Consider the following 20,138-nt stretch of genomic DNA (forward strand, 5'->3'; position numbering starts at 1 on the left):
AATGATTTAAAATTAATATATATAAAAATATAATATTTATGTCATTTATAGAAAAAATTAATATTGTAAGTTGTTTATGTTGAATGTACTCTCAAGGTTTTAAAAAAGTTCAGTTATGTCATTTAGTCATCAATTGGTTTCGTCCATATGAACTTCTTGCTTATAGTAATTTTAATATGATTTGCTAATCTCTTGAGCATCAATTATGTTTAAATTGAGTTTAATATTCATTAATTTTATGCTACTTGAGCTAGTGCTAATGCTAATGCAACTGCAACTGCATGTTTATCCAAATCTTCTGTTACAAAAATAACAAATTACATTCATAAATTTAGAGAGAGAGTAAAGTGACAAATTTAAAATATCACAACAGGCATAGACACATTTAATCTAGGATCAATTCTATAAAAAAATTGTTATCTTTACATATTTTTTTTATTTTAATCACGTTCTTTAGAAAGTGTCAAATAAAATCACCATCTTTCATTTTTTTTTATAAATTTATCACGGATGTGAAAATTCGGTGTATTTTTGTTGACTCGACAACCAACAGTACTAGAAAACTGTCAATTAGTGACAGATTTTAGCTATTGATTTCAAATCCATCACTAAATTCCAAAAAATATTGGCGGTATTCACCCCACTATTTTTAGCAAAGGAAATTCCGTGGCTAAAATGGTGGGACGAATCCCGCCAATTTTTTGTCTAATTAGTTACAAATGTTTTCATACTTAGCCAATTAGCAACGGATTTAAAAATCCGTAGCTAAAAATAATTTTTTTAAAAAAAATTATTTATTAAAAATATTATTATTTACTAAAAAAGTATTATTTATTAAATTTTAAATAGATAATTGTTTTGAAAAAAGTAATTATATTAAAATATAGTAGTAAAGTGCAAAAGTAATAATTTGTTGTTTTATTAAGAAAAAATAAAAAAACAAAATTATCTATTAATTATTTATAAAAAATAATTAGTATAAAAATAATTATTTCACTACTAGAAAACAGGTGTTTAGCGACGGAAATATCCGTCGCTAAACACCTGAGATCCGTCGCTAATTACAATTAGCGACGGATTACCGACGGACTCCGTCCGTCGGTAGATTTTGGGTCGCTAATTGTAATAGCGACCCAAAACACTGTCTGTCGCCAACTTACCGACGGAATATTCGGTCGGTAAGTTGGAGGAAAAAGGTCGGTAAATTGGTCGGCCAGCCGACCAATTTCCGACGGAATTACCGACGGACTTTCCGTCGCTAACTTGGCGACGGAATGTCCGACGGTAATTCCGTCGCTGTTTCTTGCAATTGGCGACGGAATTTTCCGTCGCCAATTGCAAGAAACAGTCGTGTCATGTTAATTTAGCGACGGAAAATCCGTCGCTAAAGTTAAAACAAGTAGTCTCTAAATTACCTATTTTTTGCAAAATTTTATTTTTTTACGGCTTATTTTCATATTTTTTCTGTTATTCGTTAGACCTGTTAAATATACCATTCACATACATAAGAAACAATAAATATATATAACCAAATATGTCCAAGTGTATCACAAGCCTACTCTAAACTGGTGGTGTCATCAGCAGGAGGGGGTGGGGGTGGTGGGAACTGCGGGCATAACTCGGGTGGGAGTGTAGTCATCAGCCGCGCAAGCTCAGTACGGATCCGCTCGTCGAAACCCGCCTCCACAGTACGGATCCGCTGCTCGACCCGCTCTTCGAAACCCGCCTCCACAGTACGAATCCGCTGCTCGAGCCGCTCCTCAACCTCCCTAGCAATACGCTGCTCTATGTCCTCAGTACTAACGTTCCCCTGCTGGGATGATTCGCCGCGGCGCAATCGGCTAGCGCTGCTCTGGCCGATGTAGGATGCTGAAGCCGATCCAATACCGTAGACTCGCTGCTTCTTGATTGCCTCGAGAGACAAAAACAGCTCGTTCTCGTCGATCGGCTCTGGAGTCGACGAACTCCCTTCTCCAGCTGCCTGAGACTGTGTTGCTGCAGCAAGCTCTGCCTGAAAACGGTCCTGAGATTTAAAAAATACAAATTTTTAAATTAGTTAAACCTACATTTCTAACTAAAATTGGGCAGCATTTTGTCTATAATTTGATCATCACCCATTTTTCAGGGACATCCTGCAAAAACTACAGACACTCTGTTCAACTATAAGTAACAGCAATCACAACACCCACAACAAACACGTAAATATCCTATAAACAACGTCTATATAATTAAAGTTTTATATAAGTCATATTAAACAGTCACTTAAGATTAAAATAAACTTACATTTTTATCCTTTGATCTCTTGTCAACAAAGACAGTCCGATCTGCTTTGGTCAGGTGCAACCGTACATGCAACTCAGCCAAAGTGGGCTCTCGACCAAGCTCCTCAGTCTATTATATGAAATGAACAAATTAATTAATAGATAAACAAAATATTTAACACGATTATTAATATTAAAAACATACTATAACTGTCTTATGCCTCGTAGCTGATCGCGATCCTGCGGTATGTCTAACAGGTCCGGTGCCAGCTCCGGACGGCTCACTCATCCGATTAGCTCGTGCTATATCGGACTTTTTCTTAGCCTCAGCAGTATCCCAGTCTCGCTTCCATGACGCCCAAGTATCAGCACTAACACTGCCCTCTTTTTTATCCGGCTTCATGTTGTGGAGAGTATCTTTATACCGATTGCCCGCATGTCGGTAAAAGACCCCTCTAATCAGATCCTCAGGGTAGGTCGGGTCCCAGCAAAAATCCTTCTGCAAACCATTAAAAAATAAATATAATTAGAAATCAAAAAGAAAGTTAAACATATATTTAAAATTTTAAATATTTAACAACCTTGAACTCCTCGAAGTAGAAGCCCTTATGCTCTGCTGTAATCTTCTTCCACGAGGAACCCTCAGCAAACCATCTAGATCGGAAAATGGGCAAGATCGCCCTAGATGCTGTCCCGCTGTCGTTCCTGCTATCCAGTAATTTTTCTCTGCACATTACAAAAACACTTAGTTTTCACATTTTTTAAATAAAATTATTTTTTAAAAAAAAGTTGTCAATCATACCTTGCAGCATCTGGTGTAACTCTAACCCTCCCAGTCTCGTCTGTCGCTGGTGGCTGGCCCTGTGGTTGCGGCTGTCTCGCCGCTCTCCGCGGCGCAGGTCTAGCAGCTAGCACCTGCTGCTCAGCCCCGGGATCCGAGTCCTCAGGGGCATCCTGCTCTGGGTCGCCGCGTCCACGTCCGCGTCCCTGAACTGTATCCCTACCGCGGCCTCGGCCGGTAGAAGAACCACCTGAACCTCTCATATCTGCAAAAAAGATTACAAAAAAATATTCGACAAGAAAAAAATAAACACAACTATTATAAAAACCATAACACATAATTTATTAACAAAATAAAGTTACCACATCAACAAATGTAAATAAAAGTCAAAATTCTACATAAATGACACTTAAACGAATCATGCAATTTCTATATTATCTGCCGCTCCAATGTCTTCATCGTCTGATGAAGATGGTGGATAATCATCTTCCGTCTCTACTAATGGAGGGTTGTGTAATGCAGCCTCGTCCGCCTCGCCATTCGGATCAACTAAATTTGTCGGTTCTTCATTTGTTATGACATCGAGCAGATGATCTGCACTATCATCTTGGAAAGCTGGAACAGTTGTTTCAGGCATGTCTATCTCAGAGCGAGCTTTTATCTTGCATACTGCCCACCAGTCTTTTTTGTCTCGCCTTTTGCTAGGATAAGGTAAGTAATGTACTTGATCGGACTGTTCAGCTAAAATGAAGGGTTCATATTTGTTGTACCTCTTTCTGTGATTAACATCCACTATGTTATACCGAGGATGGGCTAACATACCAACTTTTTTCGTAGGATCAAACCAATTACATTTAAATAAGACCGTCCTTTTTATCGGTAGAGCCGGATACTCTAACTCGATAATGTCAGTCAACACTCCATAAAAGTCGCTTTCAGCCGGGCCGTAGAGTGATCCTTTTACACAAACTCCGCTATTCATTGTAACCCGATCCTCCCCATATTCTTCAGTATTGAATTTAAACCCGTTCACACAATACCCCTTGAATGTTTTGACCGATCTAAGCGGTCCTTCTGCAAGACTTAGAATATAGGGATTGGTACAGACAGTTTGGTCTTTCACCTGTAGCACAATTATTTATACGGGTCAACACGATAATATATACAACTACGACGATAAAACAACATAAATACTTACATATTGCTCGAACCAAAAGGAGAATTCACTCTCCAACTTGACTACAACTTCGGTCTGTGTCATTTCGGGGTTGATTTCATACAACTCGCCTTCAAAAACTCTATTTACAAGAATACGAGCGAATTAAGACAAATTGTATAAAATTCTTCAATATTGAACTTAAATGTGGATATGAAGACATACTCTCTGAAAGGTTCGATTTCAGTGCAATTCAGAAGGATATAGCTTCGGGCAGCATTATATTCAGCATCATCCAGATATCTGTTCCGAGAAGCACCTATAGGTCGCCCTTTCGGTTTGAAAATGGATAATCTGTCGACATCATCATCAACGTCCATTTCGCAAACTTCATTTCTTTGCATCCGACATGGTAGCATCGGATCACCATCCTTGAAATAGAAAGATGCAAATTTCGCTGTTTCCTCTAATAAATATCCGCTGCTGATGCTTCCTTCCACTCTGCCTTTATTCGAGACCTTATTTTTGAGTTTTCTCAGGTATCTACATAATCAAATAATTAGTTCATGCATGTACCAACCACTCGATCGATGAAATAGAACTGTAGATGTAGTACCTTTCAAATGGATACATCCAACGATACTGAACAGGTCCTGCCATCATAGCTTCGTATGGAAGGTGTACGGGGAGATGTTCCATCGAATTAAAAAAACTCGGTGGAAAAATACGTTCCAACTTGCACAGTATCTTCGGGATATCAAGATACAATCTCTCAAGATCTGCCTTTTTCAGCGATGTGGCAGTTAATTCTCTGAAGAAGATACTTAGCTCTGTTAAAGGCTCCCACACTTCGGGCGGAAGAAGCTCCCGAAGAGCAATTGGCAAAAGTCGTTGCATGAAGACATGACAGTCACGACTTTTCATGCCCATCATCTTCAAACTGTTTAAATCAACACACCTTGACAAGTTGGACACGTAACCGTCCGGAAACTTTAACTTTTGAATCCATTCGAGCAAAATCTTTTTTAAATCCCTGTCCAAAGCATACAAAGCCTTTGGATATCTACCGGTTTCCTGATCTTGTGCTAGGCCGGGACGATCACAAATCTTATTCAGCTCTGCCCTAGATTTTGCCGTGTCTTTCGTCTTACCAGGTACATTGAGTACGGTATTAAAAACGTTGTCAAATACATTTTTCTCAATATGCATGACATCGAGATTATGCCGGATTACATTTGTCTTCCAATACGGTAAATCCCAAAAGATACTCTTTCGATTCCAACAACGGCCTTTAGATAGATCAGCATTCGTAGCCTTAGCATCTGTCTCATAAGCCCTCTTAAACCCCAGACCGTCAACCTCTGCTAATACTTCATCTCCAGTCCTCACACCTCCAAATTTGTGCTTTACTTGTTTGCCTTTTCGAAAATCAGTAACATTCCGACGGAAATGATGGCCCGTAGGTAAAAATTTTCTGTGGCAATCAAACCAGGACTGTTTACCACTATCGGGCAACGTGAATGCCTCGGTATTTTCCATACAATGCGGACATGCCAGTCTTCCTGATGTGCTCCACCCAGACAACATTGAATAAGCGGGAAAGTCATTAATTGTCCACATAAGCGCCGCCCTCATTTGAAAATTCTGCCTCTTTTGAACGTCATACGTCCGAATTCCAGATTCCCACAATTGATTCAACTCCGCTATTAACGGCTGCAGGGATATATCCATCTGGTCTTTTGGATTTCCAGGTCCCGGGACAAGTATTGTCAAAAACATAAACTCATCCTTCATGCACATGCCTGGAGGCAGATTATACGGCGTCACAATGACTGGCCAGGAAGAATATTATGTTCCAAAACTACCAAATGGTTGAAACCCGTCAGTACATAAGCCTAGTCTGATATTTCTTGTTTCATCGGCAAAATCTGTATGCAACTCACTGAACCGTTTCCACGCCGGAGAGTCAGAAGGATGACACATCTTCTCGTCTTCCATTTCATGATCAGCGTGCCATGTCATATGTTTAGCCGTGGCTTTGGAAGCGTACAACCTTTGCAGCCTCAGAGTTAAAGGGAAATAAAACATTTTTTTATAAGGAACGTTAGCCCTTCTTTTGGCCGAATTGCTTTTCGTAACAGGTTTCCACCGAGGAAATGTGCAAACTTTGCAGTGGGTTAAATCCTCGTCCGCCCCCCAGTAAATCATATAGTTGTGGAAACAGCACTCAATAACCTCAACCGGCAACCCGAGACCTTTCACCAGCTTCTTGATATTAGCAAAAAAATTCGGCATTTTGTTGTTCTCTGGAAGCAGTTCTTGTAATAAACGGCAGGTGTCGTCAATTAAAGATATCGACCCCTGATGTCGACACTTAATATCCAAAATTTCAACAGATGCGGACAGGGGTGAGTGTCTGCTATTTTCGGGCCATATTTCTTCTTCTGCCGCACTCATCATATCAAAAAACTTCTGAGCTTCTTCATTCGGGGTCTCTTCCTCAAAAACTTCAGGACCAGCAGCATCAATAACCATTCTCTGACCGGAGTTTAAATCTCCCCCTCCCTCATTATAGTAATCGTATTCATTAACCGGCTGCTGAACAACAGGAGGGACATTCACCTCACCGTGGTGAATCCAGACATAGTAATCTGGAACAAACCCAGACTGCAAGACATGTAGTTTCACAGCTTCGACATCTCGAAAATTCGTATTTCTACATTTTGTCCTAGAACATGGGCATTTTATCTCTTCTCCATTCATACACTCGGGATGTGTTGAGCAAAAACCGCAAGTGTACGGTGTCGCAACTAGTAATACTCGGTAAGACCGAGGTCGAATCCCACAGGGACAATGGATTTGATGAGAATGAATCGATTCTAAGTCTCAATTCGTTTAGCACACAACAATAGTTGATTTGGAATTCGAACAATTAAAACATTAACTAAAGCAAATACAATTACTAAATAATTTAACTAGCAAAAAGCAATAAGCAAGCGATTGAATGATTAAGATAAACTATGGATAACGAGCTTGAGGGTTGATTCTACGATGAACCAATTACTATCAAGGGGTCGGACTATGGCTTCTAAAAGCGAACCGAGCTTTTTCTAAATCGCAACTCCCGCTCTCTCGAGCCTCAAAGAGTTACAAAACCACAACTAATTAAGCTTAACCTACTCTCGTAGCACTAATCAAAATTAGAGGCAATTAGCAATTAAGCACAACTCATAGGCCACCTAATTACTAACCCACTCTCATGGTGTTACTAATTAAGCATCTAATTAATTAATTCCAATTAATAAACCCTCTCTCAAGGTGGAAATTAATCTAGCAACAAATACTAGGTGATCAATCTAGAATAGGCATTAAGCAATTAATTAGAACACACAAGCCAAACCCTAACCCAATCTAGCAATTATTCAACCATCATATCAACCCCCAAACATGGGGGTTTAGCCAATCATGTCAAACATCACATTAACTATTAAATAAAGAGAAATAAAAGATAACAAATACTTACTTAGAAGAATAAGATTGGAATTAAGCACTTGCATTCAAAGATAAATCTTGTTCTTACAATAAGTAAAGCTCCAACACCACAACAATGGTGGAAAAGATGGAGGCGCAAAGCCCTAAAATTAATCTACTCCTAACTAAGAAAGGAAACTAAAAAGTAGGTGAAATGTTCTATATTAAGTCTATACCTAATTTGGAGATAAGGTTCCTTATATAGGCAATACAAAGGAGGAAATAAAGACAACCATGTATAAGTTGTGTCTAGCCAAAAGAGGAAGTGGTCCCAGGTCTTGTTTCTTTTCAATTTCAGCTCCCAGCCACATTTTTCACTAAGGCTCGATCGAGCCCTTCACTTATGAGGAAGGGCTCGATCGAGCCCTTCATTCTTCACAAGTTCCCTGTTCGTTTTTTGCCTAAGGGCTCGATCGAGCCCTCCCCATAAGTGGGGAGCTCGATCGAGCTCTGCTGATTTTCTGCTGCACAATTGCTGACTTCGAACCTTCATAACTTGGTGTATAAACGTCCAAATGAGTTGGTTCTTGAACCCCTGGAAAGCTTAGGATGTCTACTTCATTTCTTGTGAAGAACACAAACTCTTTAGAAGCCTCGAACTAATCCAAAATCTTCAATTAGTGCAGAGGGGTCAGATTCTCAAATGTGCTTTCGGCATCTTTTTGTTCAAAGACTTCGCCCTTTCTTAGATTCGTTGATTCTTCCATCTTTTAGGCCAAAAGGACTCCGTTTTGCTCCATTTTCCCTATAACACACACACGCGCAATAAGGTATACAAAACAACCAAAAAGCACGGTGAAACATAGCAATATCATGCGGAAAACAACTCAATACATAGGAGTATTTTACTCCTATCAGGATGTTGTACAGCAAAATTCACGAACTCTTCAAGATTAGGGAAAAAATCTGGCGGCAGGAAGCCTCTGTCATGCCTCGTATACATCCAGCTGCGGTCTGGATTCATTTCTGGAGGACGTACAATTAGGTACTGGTTCATAAGCTCAACGTAGCAAAGTCAATGTAATTGACTGCTAAAAGGGTAGGGTCCTATCCCATTCGCAAAACTGGCGCCCCATAATTCGATCACGATATATGCATGAATACGGAAAAAATATTCGGCAGCCTTCCGGCGTCGTTCCCCAGGTGCATTACATAATATAGGGTGTGTAACGCTAATTATATATTCCGTAAGGAATAAGCGTTACACAGCCTATATTAAATAGCCACCCGGAGAACATACGCCAGAAAACTACCGAATATTTTTATACCATATCCATACATATATGTTTTTTCGTGATCAAATTACGCAGACGACAGCAGTTTTACGAACTGTACACACGTACAATCCCGTGTCGTTCAATCTCTTGAACACACGGGACGGGTTTCTACGGCTAGGTAAGATTTTATTCGGTGTGAATAAAATCTTTGTTAAATAAATTTAATTGTTATTCAATTTACTCTAAATACTATAAATTGAATACAAAAATGCAGTAACACTTACTTGTTGAAGAGCAGAACCGCAATAAATAGGAGATAAGCGATGTAAACAAACAACAGCGGCTATGATCAGCGGCTATCAGCAATCGTCAGAAACAAACCTACATTAATAGTTTTGGATCAGATTATCATAACAATACAAATTAATACTTTATCAAGATACGTTTTTTTCAATTTTCTAAGTGATATAATATTTTTAACGAAAATCCGGCAGCATTTCCCCTAAAAATGAGCATCACCCATTTTTCAGGGAAATCCTGCAAGCAAACAATACACATTTCCACATAACCAACACTGTTCATCTAAACTGTTTCATATTACAGATAGTATTATATTAATTACAGTTATTATTAACTAAATACGCTAAATTCTCAAAACTAACAAGTAACACAATTAAACGTATATTTACGATTACAATCCAATTCACATAAAACTTAACCAAATTAATCAACTATTAAAAAAATTAACTATTCTATTTACATGCATAGCCTAATTAACTAACATCTAAATAAAATAGTATTAATAAAATAACCTAATTTTACCAAGCAAAATAAAAAACAATTCTTTTCAATTCTTTTCAATTACAAATTTAGTCTACTTTACTAACCTAATTTTAATAGATTTACACAAATATAAAAAGTAACCTAATTTTATATAACTATCATATTATTATAAAAGTTACCAATTTAAATAAAATTTAAATTTAAATAATACCAACCTAATTTAAATAAACTTACAAATTTTAATAAACAATAATTTAATCTAATCTATTAATATCAATTAATCTAATTAAAAAAACACATAATCAATTAACAAAACTAATCTAATTTAAACCTAATTTGTAATAATATTAACTAATCTAAATTAAACCTAAATTTAATGAAATGAACAAATCTAATTAAACAAAACACTGACCTGGATGGACAGCAGAGGCGGCAGTGGAGGGTGACCGGAGACCTGAGAAATGCGGCTGCGCCGGCAGCAGTGGAGGTGGGCAGCCACTGTTTTTTTTAAATAAAAAATAAATTTAATAACTAAAATACATAAATAAAACAAATACAAATTAATTAAAATCCCTAATCTAACTTACCGGAGATCAGATACGCCGGAGAGGAATGGGGGCAGCGGACAAGCAGTGGAGCCGGAGAGGAGTGCGGGCAGCGGAGGAGCCGTGGCGCCAGAGAGGAGGGCGGGCAGCGGACAAGCAATCGCCGGAGAAAGAGAGGAGCGGTGGGGATTGGGTTTGTGTGCTTGCCGGAGAAAGAGAGGAGCTGAGGGAAATATACGGAGAAAGAGAAAAGAAACGGCTGCTGAAGGAAGAAGAAGGAACGGCGCTGATATTAGGTTAGGATTTACCGACGGATACCATCCGTCGGTAATCCGTCGGTAAATCTTAGATGAAACGGTGCGTACCGTTTCCAAAGGATTTACCGACGGATTACAAAATCCGTCGGTAATATTAGCGACGGAATGATTATATTCCGTCGCTAAATCCAATAACAAAAACGCAGAGTTTTTGTAAAGCCCATTTAGCGACGGATATTTTATTTCCGTCGCTAATATTGGTAAAGAATAAGGCGCCATTTCTTCCCTCCACCAGCCCGCCAAAACACCGACGGATTACCGACGGAAGTTTCGTCGGTATTGGCTTTCCCTCCAATTTGGCGACATATTGTCATTCTTATCGCTAATTCGGTCGTTAAATGTGGAAATTAGCGACAGATTTGTTGTCCGTCACTAATTTCCGTCGCAAATCAGAGGATTTCTAGTAGTGTTTTAGAATGCATGAGTAAATTGCGGAAGTAAATATTTATTACTTTTAGTTATATTTAAATATAATATATATATATAGATACATAACAAGAACCTGAGTTGGTTAACATGGAGTAACGAGAAGAGTTTTAGATGGGAGCAATGGAAGAATAGATGACCTACTATGAAATTTGGAATTTTGAGAAAATTGTCGGTGAGAAACAGTCGATGGTATATCGCGGATGGGTGGGTGACTGATTAAATAATATTTTATTGCTAAAATCCGTCGCAAAATTTGTTTGTTCTATTGCTAAATAATTTGCGACCAAAAATCCACCGACAGATGTAATCCGTCGGTAATCCTTCATTAGAGGATTTTACTAAAAGTAGAATTTCCAGTAGTGCAAATTGCAAAAAATAAGTTGGTTATTTTCATTTTAAATATAATATTTTTTATTTTAATATAAAAATTTAATAAATAAATAAATTAAAAATAAAAATAAATTTGTATTGTTAATATTTAATATTATTATTATTTATATAAGTAAAATAAAATAAACGTTAACATTAGAGAGTTTATAATAAAATTATTAATATTTAATATTTTCATTAACATTTATAAAAAAAGTCTTTTAAAATAAAATTAAAAATATAACTCTTTATTTCTAAGATGCTTTTTGTGATAATTTAGGGGAGATATATCTATTGATTGATCTATTCCTATATTTTCGTATCTCTTTCGGTTGATATTTGTTTTAATATTTCATTATCAGTACATTTATCACATATTAATATTTTGATATATAAAATATAAAATATTTCAAAATAAATAAATATAAAACATATAAAATGAACGATGACATTTTTAAATAGCAATTTGTCCTCTTAACTTGTAAGTGATGGACAATTAACATATAAATTACCTCTATAGGCAAATTAATCACGAATTTGGTGGTTATGATAATTAATCCAATTTTAAAAAATTAACTCATAAATTGCGGGAAAATTGCCAATTTAGAAGATAATTGATGGATTCTGCCTTCTGAACCGGTGAGTAAGACCTGCAAAACAAGGTAGAAGCTAACCGGACGGTGGTTGTCCGATTAACTCTCCGATGCTAAAGTCAGTTTAGAGCTTTGAGCAGCGTTTTGTGTATATGAATGTAATTGTGATTCTAGGCATACCTCGTGCTCCTTTTATAGTAGTCGAATATACCTTGTAGAGTCGTAATAGGCAGGTGAATCCTACTTTGTAGGGATTCGGCAATATCGTAGGGATTCTCCTGATTTGTCGAGATCTACCTTAATCTGATAAGAGTCCTATTTAGGAACGTTTTCCTAAATAGTCTTATCTTCCTAAAGTAGAGCTTATCCTTCCATATATAGTGTTTGTGTCCGAATAAGACAATACTTCCATTCTTGGTCGATTATCCGAATCCCGGACCTAACGCGCTTTGGGCGGATCATGTGGGATTCGGTCTTTATTGGCATATCACCGAATCTCAAGGGATTCGGTATCAATTGGCATATCACCGAATCTTAAGGGATTCGGCGTCTCCTTCATATCTTCGGATCTTCAGGGGGAGTCCGGTATCACCTGAGAGTGGATCCCCTGTGACTCGGCTCTATTATATTTACTATAGGATTCGGTATCCATCATTAGCCCCCCCGCAAGTGAGCTGAAGTAATTGGTATTCATGCCTTAGTGGATTTTAGCTCTTTTGGAGCTGAGTCCTCTTATACGGGCGAGTCGCTTTGTATTCCGGGCGAGTCGTTTCATATGTTTCTGAGTGACGTTTCTTCTTTAGTAAGATTCTGTGTTGCCACGTGTCAACATTTAGTGATTTAATGATTAATGATTTATTCAAAACTCTTCATATTTAATCTCTTTGCATTTCTTCTTTTCCCTCTCACTTGCGTTTCGAATTTGTTCTTATTTCTGCAACTATTTCCTCTTCGTTCTTTGTCTGATCATTTGGTTCTTCGTGACTTGTTTTCTCCAGATCTTCAGGTATGTTCCTTTTTGTTACTTGGATGTTAAGATGGTTTTCTTACTTGTATATATTCTTCATGATCGTTGTTCTGGAAACTCCTTTTCTGTTCTTGGTGTTCTTCAATGTGTTCTTCAATATATTTCTTGTTTGATCTTTATTTTGTATTTATATTTGTGATTTCCTGTTCTAGGATGCCTCTTAGTCGAGTGGAAGATGCATGCGCTACTATGGCTTTTACCAGATCAAAGCTTCGTAGGAGTGAAGTCTTAGATATATATTTTAAGTATACCTTTCCTTTCGATTATAGGGTAATATTACCTGGTGCCGATATGGCTGCCTCCGATTCTCCAGGTTCCTCTTGTAGGGCGGTTCTTTTTTAGGAGCAGTTTGCTGCTGGTCTTAGGTTTCCCTTAGATTCGTTTTTAGTAGAAGTGCGCAGGGATTTAAAGGTTGCTCTGGGACAACTTTATCCCGGTACGATTAAAGTAGTGCTCGCCTTTTCGGAGGCGTGTAGGCTTCGGGGTTATGCCCCTTCTCTTAACGTGTTGTATTATTTCGTAGACTTTAGGAAGTGCGATGGTTGCTTCGTTTTCGCCCTTGGCAGAGGAGGGCGATCTCGTATTTATCTTCCTTGCCTAACCAGTCGCTGGCGGAGGCGTTTCTTTATTGTTTACCATAAATTTGCTTTTCTTCATTTTTCGGATGGTTTTTCTTCTCACCAAGTTCGGAGTTGTCCGTCTCCTTTAAGTTTATCTGAGTCAACACTTGCTTTCGACATATCTTTCTATGGTGCTATTCAGCGTCCTGCTCTAGATGTCTTGGTTAATAGTCATCTTCGGCATCGATGGTTTCCTTTGGAGGATCCTCCTCGAGGCTTGGCGGATCTTTGCTACTCCTTTATTCAAGGTATATTAATTTGCTTAAGTTCTTTTGATGTTTCTTTTGTAGGATGTCTTCTTCTTCTGACGATTTCCTTTCCGGATTTCAAGTAGATTTGGATGTTCCGATGGGCGGTCCTGACGCTCACATCGCCAACATTATTCCTGGCGATGTAATTCCTGCTGATGTTCCCATCGTTCCCGTCAAGATAGCGTTGCCTGCGGGTGATGAGGCTATTGTTGTAGATGATGATGACTTGGCTGATCCAGTAGGTGATGAGGCGGTCCCATCGCTACCTCCCCCTCTAGCATCATTTACTGTCTCGGGGGGAGTTGGGGATGTAAATTCAGGTGGGCTGGTTGTTGCTGATTCGGAGAGATTTCCTTGGGTTGAAACCTGGATTCTCCGTCTAGGAAGAGACGTCGAGTTGGCGATGATTCTCCATCGAGGGAGAGTCTTCCTGGAAGCTCTTCTTCTGCCCCAGATTTGGTGCAGTGGGTCGAAGGTCAGGATCCCGCTAGTTTGCTGAATCCTAGAGTGTTGGTGGAATACATCCGAACTTTGGCGATTCCTGATGATGTCACATGGTTTTGTTCTAGGCCGGGTCAGGAGCTTTCCGATCTGGCTTGTTTTCATGGTTTCTCTGTAAGTTTTTTTTTTCTTGAATATAATATTTTTTTTTGATTCTGTTGTTTCCTTACTGATCTATTTTTGGTGTTGTAGGCTCTTCAATCTGTTTTGGTATTGAATGACCGCCGCCAGTGTGCTGAGGAGGAGGTCGAGCGTCTATCTTCTCTTTTGGCGACTTCCGAGTCTGAGAGGGGAAAGTTGAAGGCATCTTTGGAAGAGCATGATTCCCTTTTGGCGCAACTTAAAGCGTAGGATGCGATTAACAATCGCCAAGTTAAAGTGACCGAGAAGAAAACCAATGACTTGACTCAAGAGATTGAGGAGCTTATTCGAATCAATACCCTTGTTGGTGGGGAGAGGGATAAGCTAAGGTCGGAGGTTGAAGGTCTTCACATCCGTTTACTTGATACGAAGGATTTTTATTCTGCTTTGATAAGCGAGTATCGGCTTGCGATTGGGAGGAAACTTCTGGAGCAGAATCCTAATATTGATCTTTCTGGAGTTAATGGGTTGGATCCCCAGGCCATCGCTCGTGACCTTCTTGTCAAGATGTCTAAGGACCGTGTCCAGTAGTTTTTCTTTTGATTGTATGTACGAATTTTGTTCTTTTGTAATTCGCCATTTATGAATATATTTTGTTCGTGCTTCTTCAAAAGTGCGCTTTTGCTTTATATCAGTTTTTCGTTTATGTACTTGTCTTGCCTCGAGGGTTATTATAAACCCTTTTCTTGGCGTTGTTGTTTTTTTTATAGAGTTAATCTAAACTCTTTTATTTTTGTTTTTATTTCGAGTTAATCTAAACTCTTTATGTTTTGTGTTAATCTAAACTCTTTTTTGGCGATTTGCCTTTTCTGAGTTAATTTAAACTCGTTTTTCTTGGCTATTCGCCTTTTGTGGCGGTTTGCCTTGTTCGGCGATTTTGCCTTGAGTTAATTTAAACTCGTTTTTCTTGGCAATCCGCCTTTTGTGGCGATTCGCCTTGTTTTTGCCTTGAGTTAATTTAAACTCATTTTTCTTGGCTATCAGCCTTTTCGTGTTGATTCGCCTTGTTTGGTGATTTTGCCTTTCTTGAGTTTGATCTTTAACTCATTTTTTCATCTTTCATCTTTGATTTAATCATCCGTGGCTGTTCTTGATTTTTATTTCTTTATTGATTCGTCTGGCTAATCATATAGTAGGGAAATTGAACTTTTATTGATAAAAAGACTGCATACAAAATATTAAAGATAGATTTGACGCCATCTGGTAAGACATAAAATCGTTACCGATGATGGGTCATTTTCCTTTCCTATTTTTCCTTCTTTTCGGTCTTGTTCTCTTGAAGATCCACTACTGACTCCTCATAGCATTTCTTGGCTATTCCTTGGTCTCCTCTCAGCGTCACTACTCCTTTTTCAGTTGGTATTTTCATTGCCAACGCTCTTATGACTGCCGCTGAATCATGGAGGAAAGGTCTTCATAGGATGGCGTTGTATGTTAACTCCATGTCTACTATGTTAAATAGTGACATGACTTTCTTGTTGATTCCTCTTTCTGGGCCGATTATTACTTCCAAGGTGACTGCTCCCAGTGGATTGATGGAGGGGCCACCGAGTCCTGATAGCGGAATTGGGACTCGACGTAGCCTTGACGCCGTTCCTCCAAGCATTTTGTACGCTGCGTTTGTCATAAGGTTTATCGCGCTTCCTTCGTCGATTAGGATTCGCTCCATGTTCCAATTTTCAATGATAGTAGTTACTACCAAAGCATCATTGTGGGGTGCTTTGACGTATTCATAATCTTCTACATCAAAGATCACCGGTGGCATGTGAGTTTCTCTGATGTTCATCACTTCTTTCCTCTACTTTCTCCTGATCGTGGAGCTGTTATGTCCTCCTCCATTGATCATGTGTATGGTTCCCAGTATTTTGGATGGGCGTTCGTCTTCTTTCTCTTTTGGCTTGTCTTCTCTGCTTCTTTTTTCTCCTTTGTCATTGCTCTTCTCTTTTCGGGCCACAAATTTCCTCAGCTCGCCTGTGTCGATCATCCTTTCGATCTCGACCTTTAAGTCTCTGCAGCTATCCGTTTCATGTCCGTAATCGTCGTGAAATTTGCAGTATTTTCTGGTGTCTCTTATCTCTGCTTTCATCTTTGGTGGCCATACCACGTTTTTGACATTTTCTTTGATCCACATGAGGACATTAGTTCGGCTGGTGTTTAGCGGAGTGAAGTTATTCTCGTCATCTCTGGGATCATATCTCGATTCATATCTTGTCCGGGGGGCGAATCGTCTGTTCTCTTCTGGCCTTCCTCTCCTATCATCAGGTTTGGACTTGGTCTTTTCTCTGGATTTCTCTTTTGACTCTTTTCCTTTTGCTTCCTTTCCACGAATCGCCCTTCGCCCTTCGTCTAGCTCGAAGTATTTCTGGGCTATAACCATCAAGTTCGAGAAAGTCGGGGGTTATTGACTAGTAGCTTGTCTACCAGTTTTCCGAATCGCGTCCCTTCTCGCAATGCTTCTGTCGCCATATCGACGTTCAGGTTGTCAATCTTCATAGCTTGCTTGTTGAATCGTTCAATGTAGCTTCGTAAGGTTTCTCCTTCTTCTTGGATGCAGGATCTTAGGATGCTAGTAGTGGTTTTTGCTGGGATGTTTGTGAGGTATCTATTGAGGAACTCTGTTGAGAGCGAAGCGAAGCTCTTGATTGAGCCTGGTTTTAATTTGTTATACCATCTCTGGGCCGTGCCCGTGAGTGTGGTAGGGAAGACCCTGCATAGAATGGCGTCTGATACGCTGAGTAGCCCCATAGTTGTTGTGAATCTAGATGTATGATCTCGGGGGTCTCCTTCCCCATTGAAAGTTGGCAGGATCGGCAGCTTCATGCTGTGCGGGATGGTTTCCTCCATGATCTCGGGCGAGAGGGGGATCCTTTCAACCTGAGATCGTCTATGTCCAACTCTTCAGATTTTAGTTTTTTGAGTGCTTTGGCGATCTTTTCTTCCAAATCTTCTTCTACTACATATGTGGCCTTTCTTTTTTGGGGTGTTTCTGACGATTCGCCCTATCCTTCTTGGTGTTTTTTCTTAGTTTGTTCTTTTCCTGCATCTCTCTCCTGTCGCTTGCTCTTTGGTGGGGCGTCTTCTTTTTCCTTCTCTCTTCGTTCGTCTCTCTTTGAATTCAAACCACTTCGGGCGTCCTCCTGGTTATGCTCGTTTCTGGGTGTCTCTGGTGATTCCTCGTTAGATTTGTCTCTATTCGGACTTTCCTCATCGCTTGTTCTATTTCCTCGTTGGTTTCTTGCTTCGTTTCTTTCTCCATTCCCTCTGGTTCGGGGTTCCTTGCTTTTATTGTTTTCTGCTCTCGTCTCTCGACGGCTTGGGTTTGCATTTTCTGTTCTTCCTCTTCTTCTAGGAGCTGTAGGGCTGAAATTTTCCCTCAGGATTTTCATGGTTTCTTCGTGCCTATCATTCGTTCTTTTGGCTTCGCTAGCCAATCTGTCCAGATTTGCTTGGACCGATTCTAATACCTTTTTCAGCATTTCGTTGTACGAATCTTGTGCTGCTACGCTCGGTGCTTGTTGTTCTTCAGTGCTCAGATTGAAAGCAATTGGGTTGCTTCCCCTCATCGGATTAGTTTGGTATTGAGGTGTTGAAAAAGAGGGCCCTCCGGTATTGCTTTTCTCCCCAGAGTTGTGTAGCCCGTCTTCCGTCACGTTGATTATCTCCGAAGTGTTCTTTGGGTCCATTGGTTGTTTGTCTTTCAAGTTCACTCTTTCAGAAGTCATCTTCTTCAATGAAATTTGTTTTTGAGTTCAGAAAAGCTCCTTCTTTTTGAAGTTTAGTTAAGCTTTTCCCACAGACGACGCCAATTGGTGGAGTCTGCCTTCTGAACCGGTGAGTAAAACCTGCAAAACAAGGTAGAAGCTAACCGGACGGTAGTTGTCCGATTAACTCTCCGATGCTAAAGTCAGTTTAGAGCTTTGAGCAACGTTTTGTGTAATTGAATGTAATTGTGATTCTAGGCATACCTCGTGCTCCTTTTATAGTAGTCGAATATACCTTGTAGAGTCGTAATAGGCAGGTGAATCCTACTTTGTAGGGATTCGGCAATATCGTAGGGATTCTCCTGATTTGTCGAGATCTACCTTAATCTGATAAGAGTCCTATTTAGGAACGTCTTCCTAAATAGTCTTATCTTACTAAAGTAGAGCTTATCCTTCCATATATAGTGTTTGTGTCCGAATAGGACAATACTTCCATTCTTGGTCGATTATCCGAATCCCGGACCTAACGCGCTTTGGGCGGATCATGTGGGATTCGGTCTTTATTGGCATATCACCGAATCTCAAGGGATTCGGTATCAATTGGCATATCACCGAATCTTAAGGGATTCGGCGTCTCCTTCATATCTTCGGATCTTCAGGGGGAGTCCGGTATCACCTGAGAGTGGATCCCCTGTGACTCGGCTCCATTATATTTACTATAGGATTCGGTATCCATCAATAATTATCTTACAAGTAGACCTGTTCATGGGCCGGGTTTGGGCGAGCTAGGGCCGGGCGTAGGCGGGCTTGACTTTTTTAAAGGCAAGCCCAAACCCGCCCAAGCCCGGTTCGAGCTTTAAATATGCTATCCAAACTCGGCTCTAATACACTATTTTTACGGGTTCGGGCCGGATTTGGGCGGGTTTACGTTGATTTTTTACGATATTGAAAGTCCGAGCCCGCCCATAAAAAACGAACATTTTGCAGGCTCGGGCTCGGGTTTGAAACCAAATATTAGTGTCCAAGCCTGGCCTTAAGAAAACGGGCCCGGACGGGCGAGCCGGATAAACAAACCCATGAATAGGTATACTTACAAGTTAAGGGTGAAAATTGTCAATATAAGGTTAATTGCCTATAATTAACAAATTCAGAAATAATTTGCTCATAAAACTAATTTATGTGTTGATTGCCAATTATTTATAAGTTGAGGGAGCAAATTGCCACTTAAGTCAATTAAATTAAAAAGATGAAAAATTATTGCACGCAACCGTTGCGCCATATCATTCGTGCAACAAACCAATGGCGCGTTAGTCATGTGGAAAAATTTATAATAAAAAAATTAAGTAATAAATGAAAGATTCCCTATCGCAAATCTCCATTGGCTTGTTGTAATTATGACATGGCACAACCAATGCATAAGATAAACACTCTAAAAAGATTAGGCTAACAAAAAAAGTTGGGTTAATTTTTTAAAAAATCATGAACTTTACACGAAGTTTTATTTTAATCATGACCTTTAAAAGTTGTCATTTAAAGGCACGAACTTTCAGTTTGTTTCAAATCTATCACCAAAGTAAAATTCGGTGTATTTTATCCGACTAAAAATTCCTCATCCTACATAATCCAAATGAAAGATAATAAGATTTAATGTCGATTTATAATTTGCGTCTTTTATTATTGGTTTAATGAAGAATTTAGTCAACAAAAATACACTTAAATGATAGATTTGAAACAAACTGAAAGTTCATGTCTTTAAATGACAACTTTTAAAGGTCATGATTAAAATGAAATTTCATGTAAAGTTCGTGATTTTTTATGGAATTAACCCAAAAAAGTTTGGAACTGTGGGTGTAAATTACCCTTTATTCTTTGAAAACGACAGGTCGTTGGTGGGTGGTGAAAACCAGAACAGAAT

General features: G+C 39.1%; 1 protein-coding gene across 1 annotated transcript; it reads right to left on the reverse strand.

Annotated features, from left to right (window-relative positions):
* Positions 1-3,460: 3,460 nt before the first annotated feature.
* On the reverse strand, positions 3,461-6,961 carry LOC130014845 (uncharacterized). The gene is made up of 7 exons (XM_056103799.1): positions 6,731-6,961; positions 6,088-6,559; positions 5,865-6,030; positions 4,935-5,768; positions 4,424-4,741; positions 4,241-4,340; positions 3,461-4,165 (listed from the first exon to the last, which is right to left on the reverse strand). The coding sequence occupies exons 1-7, from the start codon at positions 6,959-6,961 to the stop codon at positions 3,461-3,463; spliced, it is 2,826 nt and encodes a 941-aa protein (XP_055959774.1).
* Positions 6,962-20,138: the final 13,177 nt, after the last annotated feature.

Source organism: Mercurialis annua, linkage group LG7 (genome assembly GCF_937616625.2).
Source record: "Mercurialis annua linkage group LG7, ddMerAnnu1.2, whole genome shotgun sequence".
NCBI classification, from domain to species: Eukaryota; Viridiplantae; Streptophyta; class Magnoliopsida; order Malpighiales; family Euphorbiaceae; genus Mercurialis; species Mercurialis annua.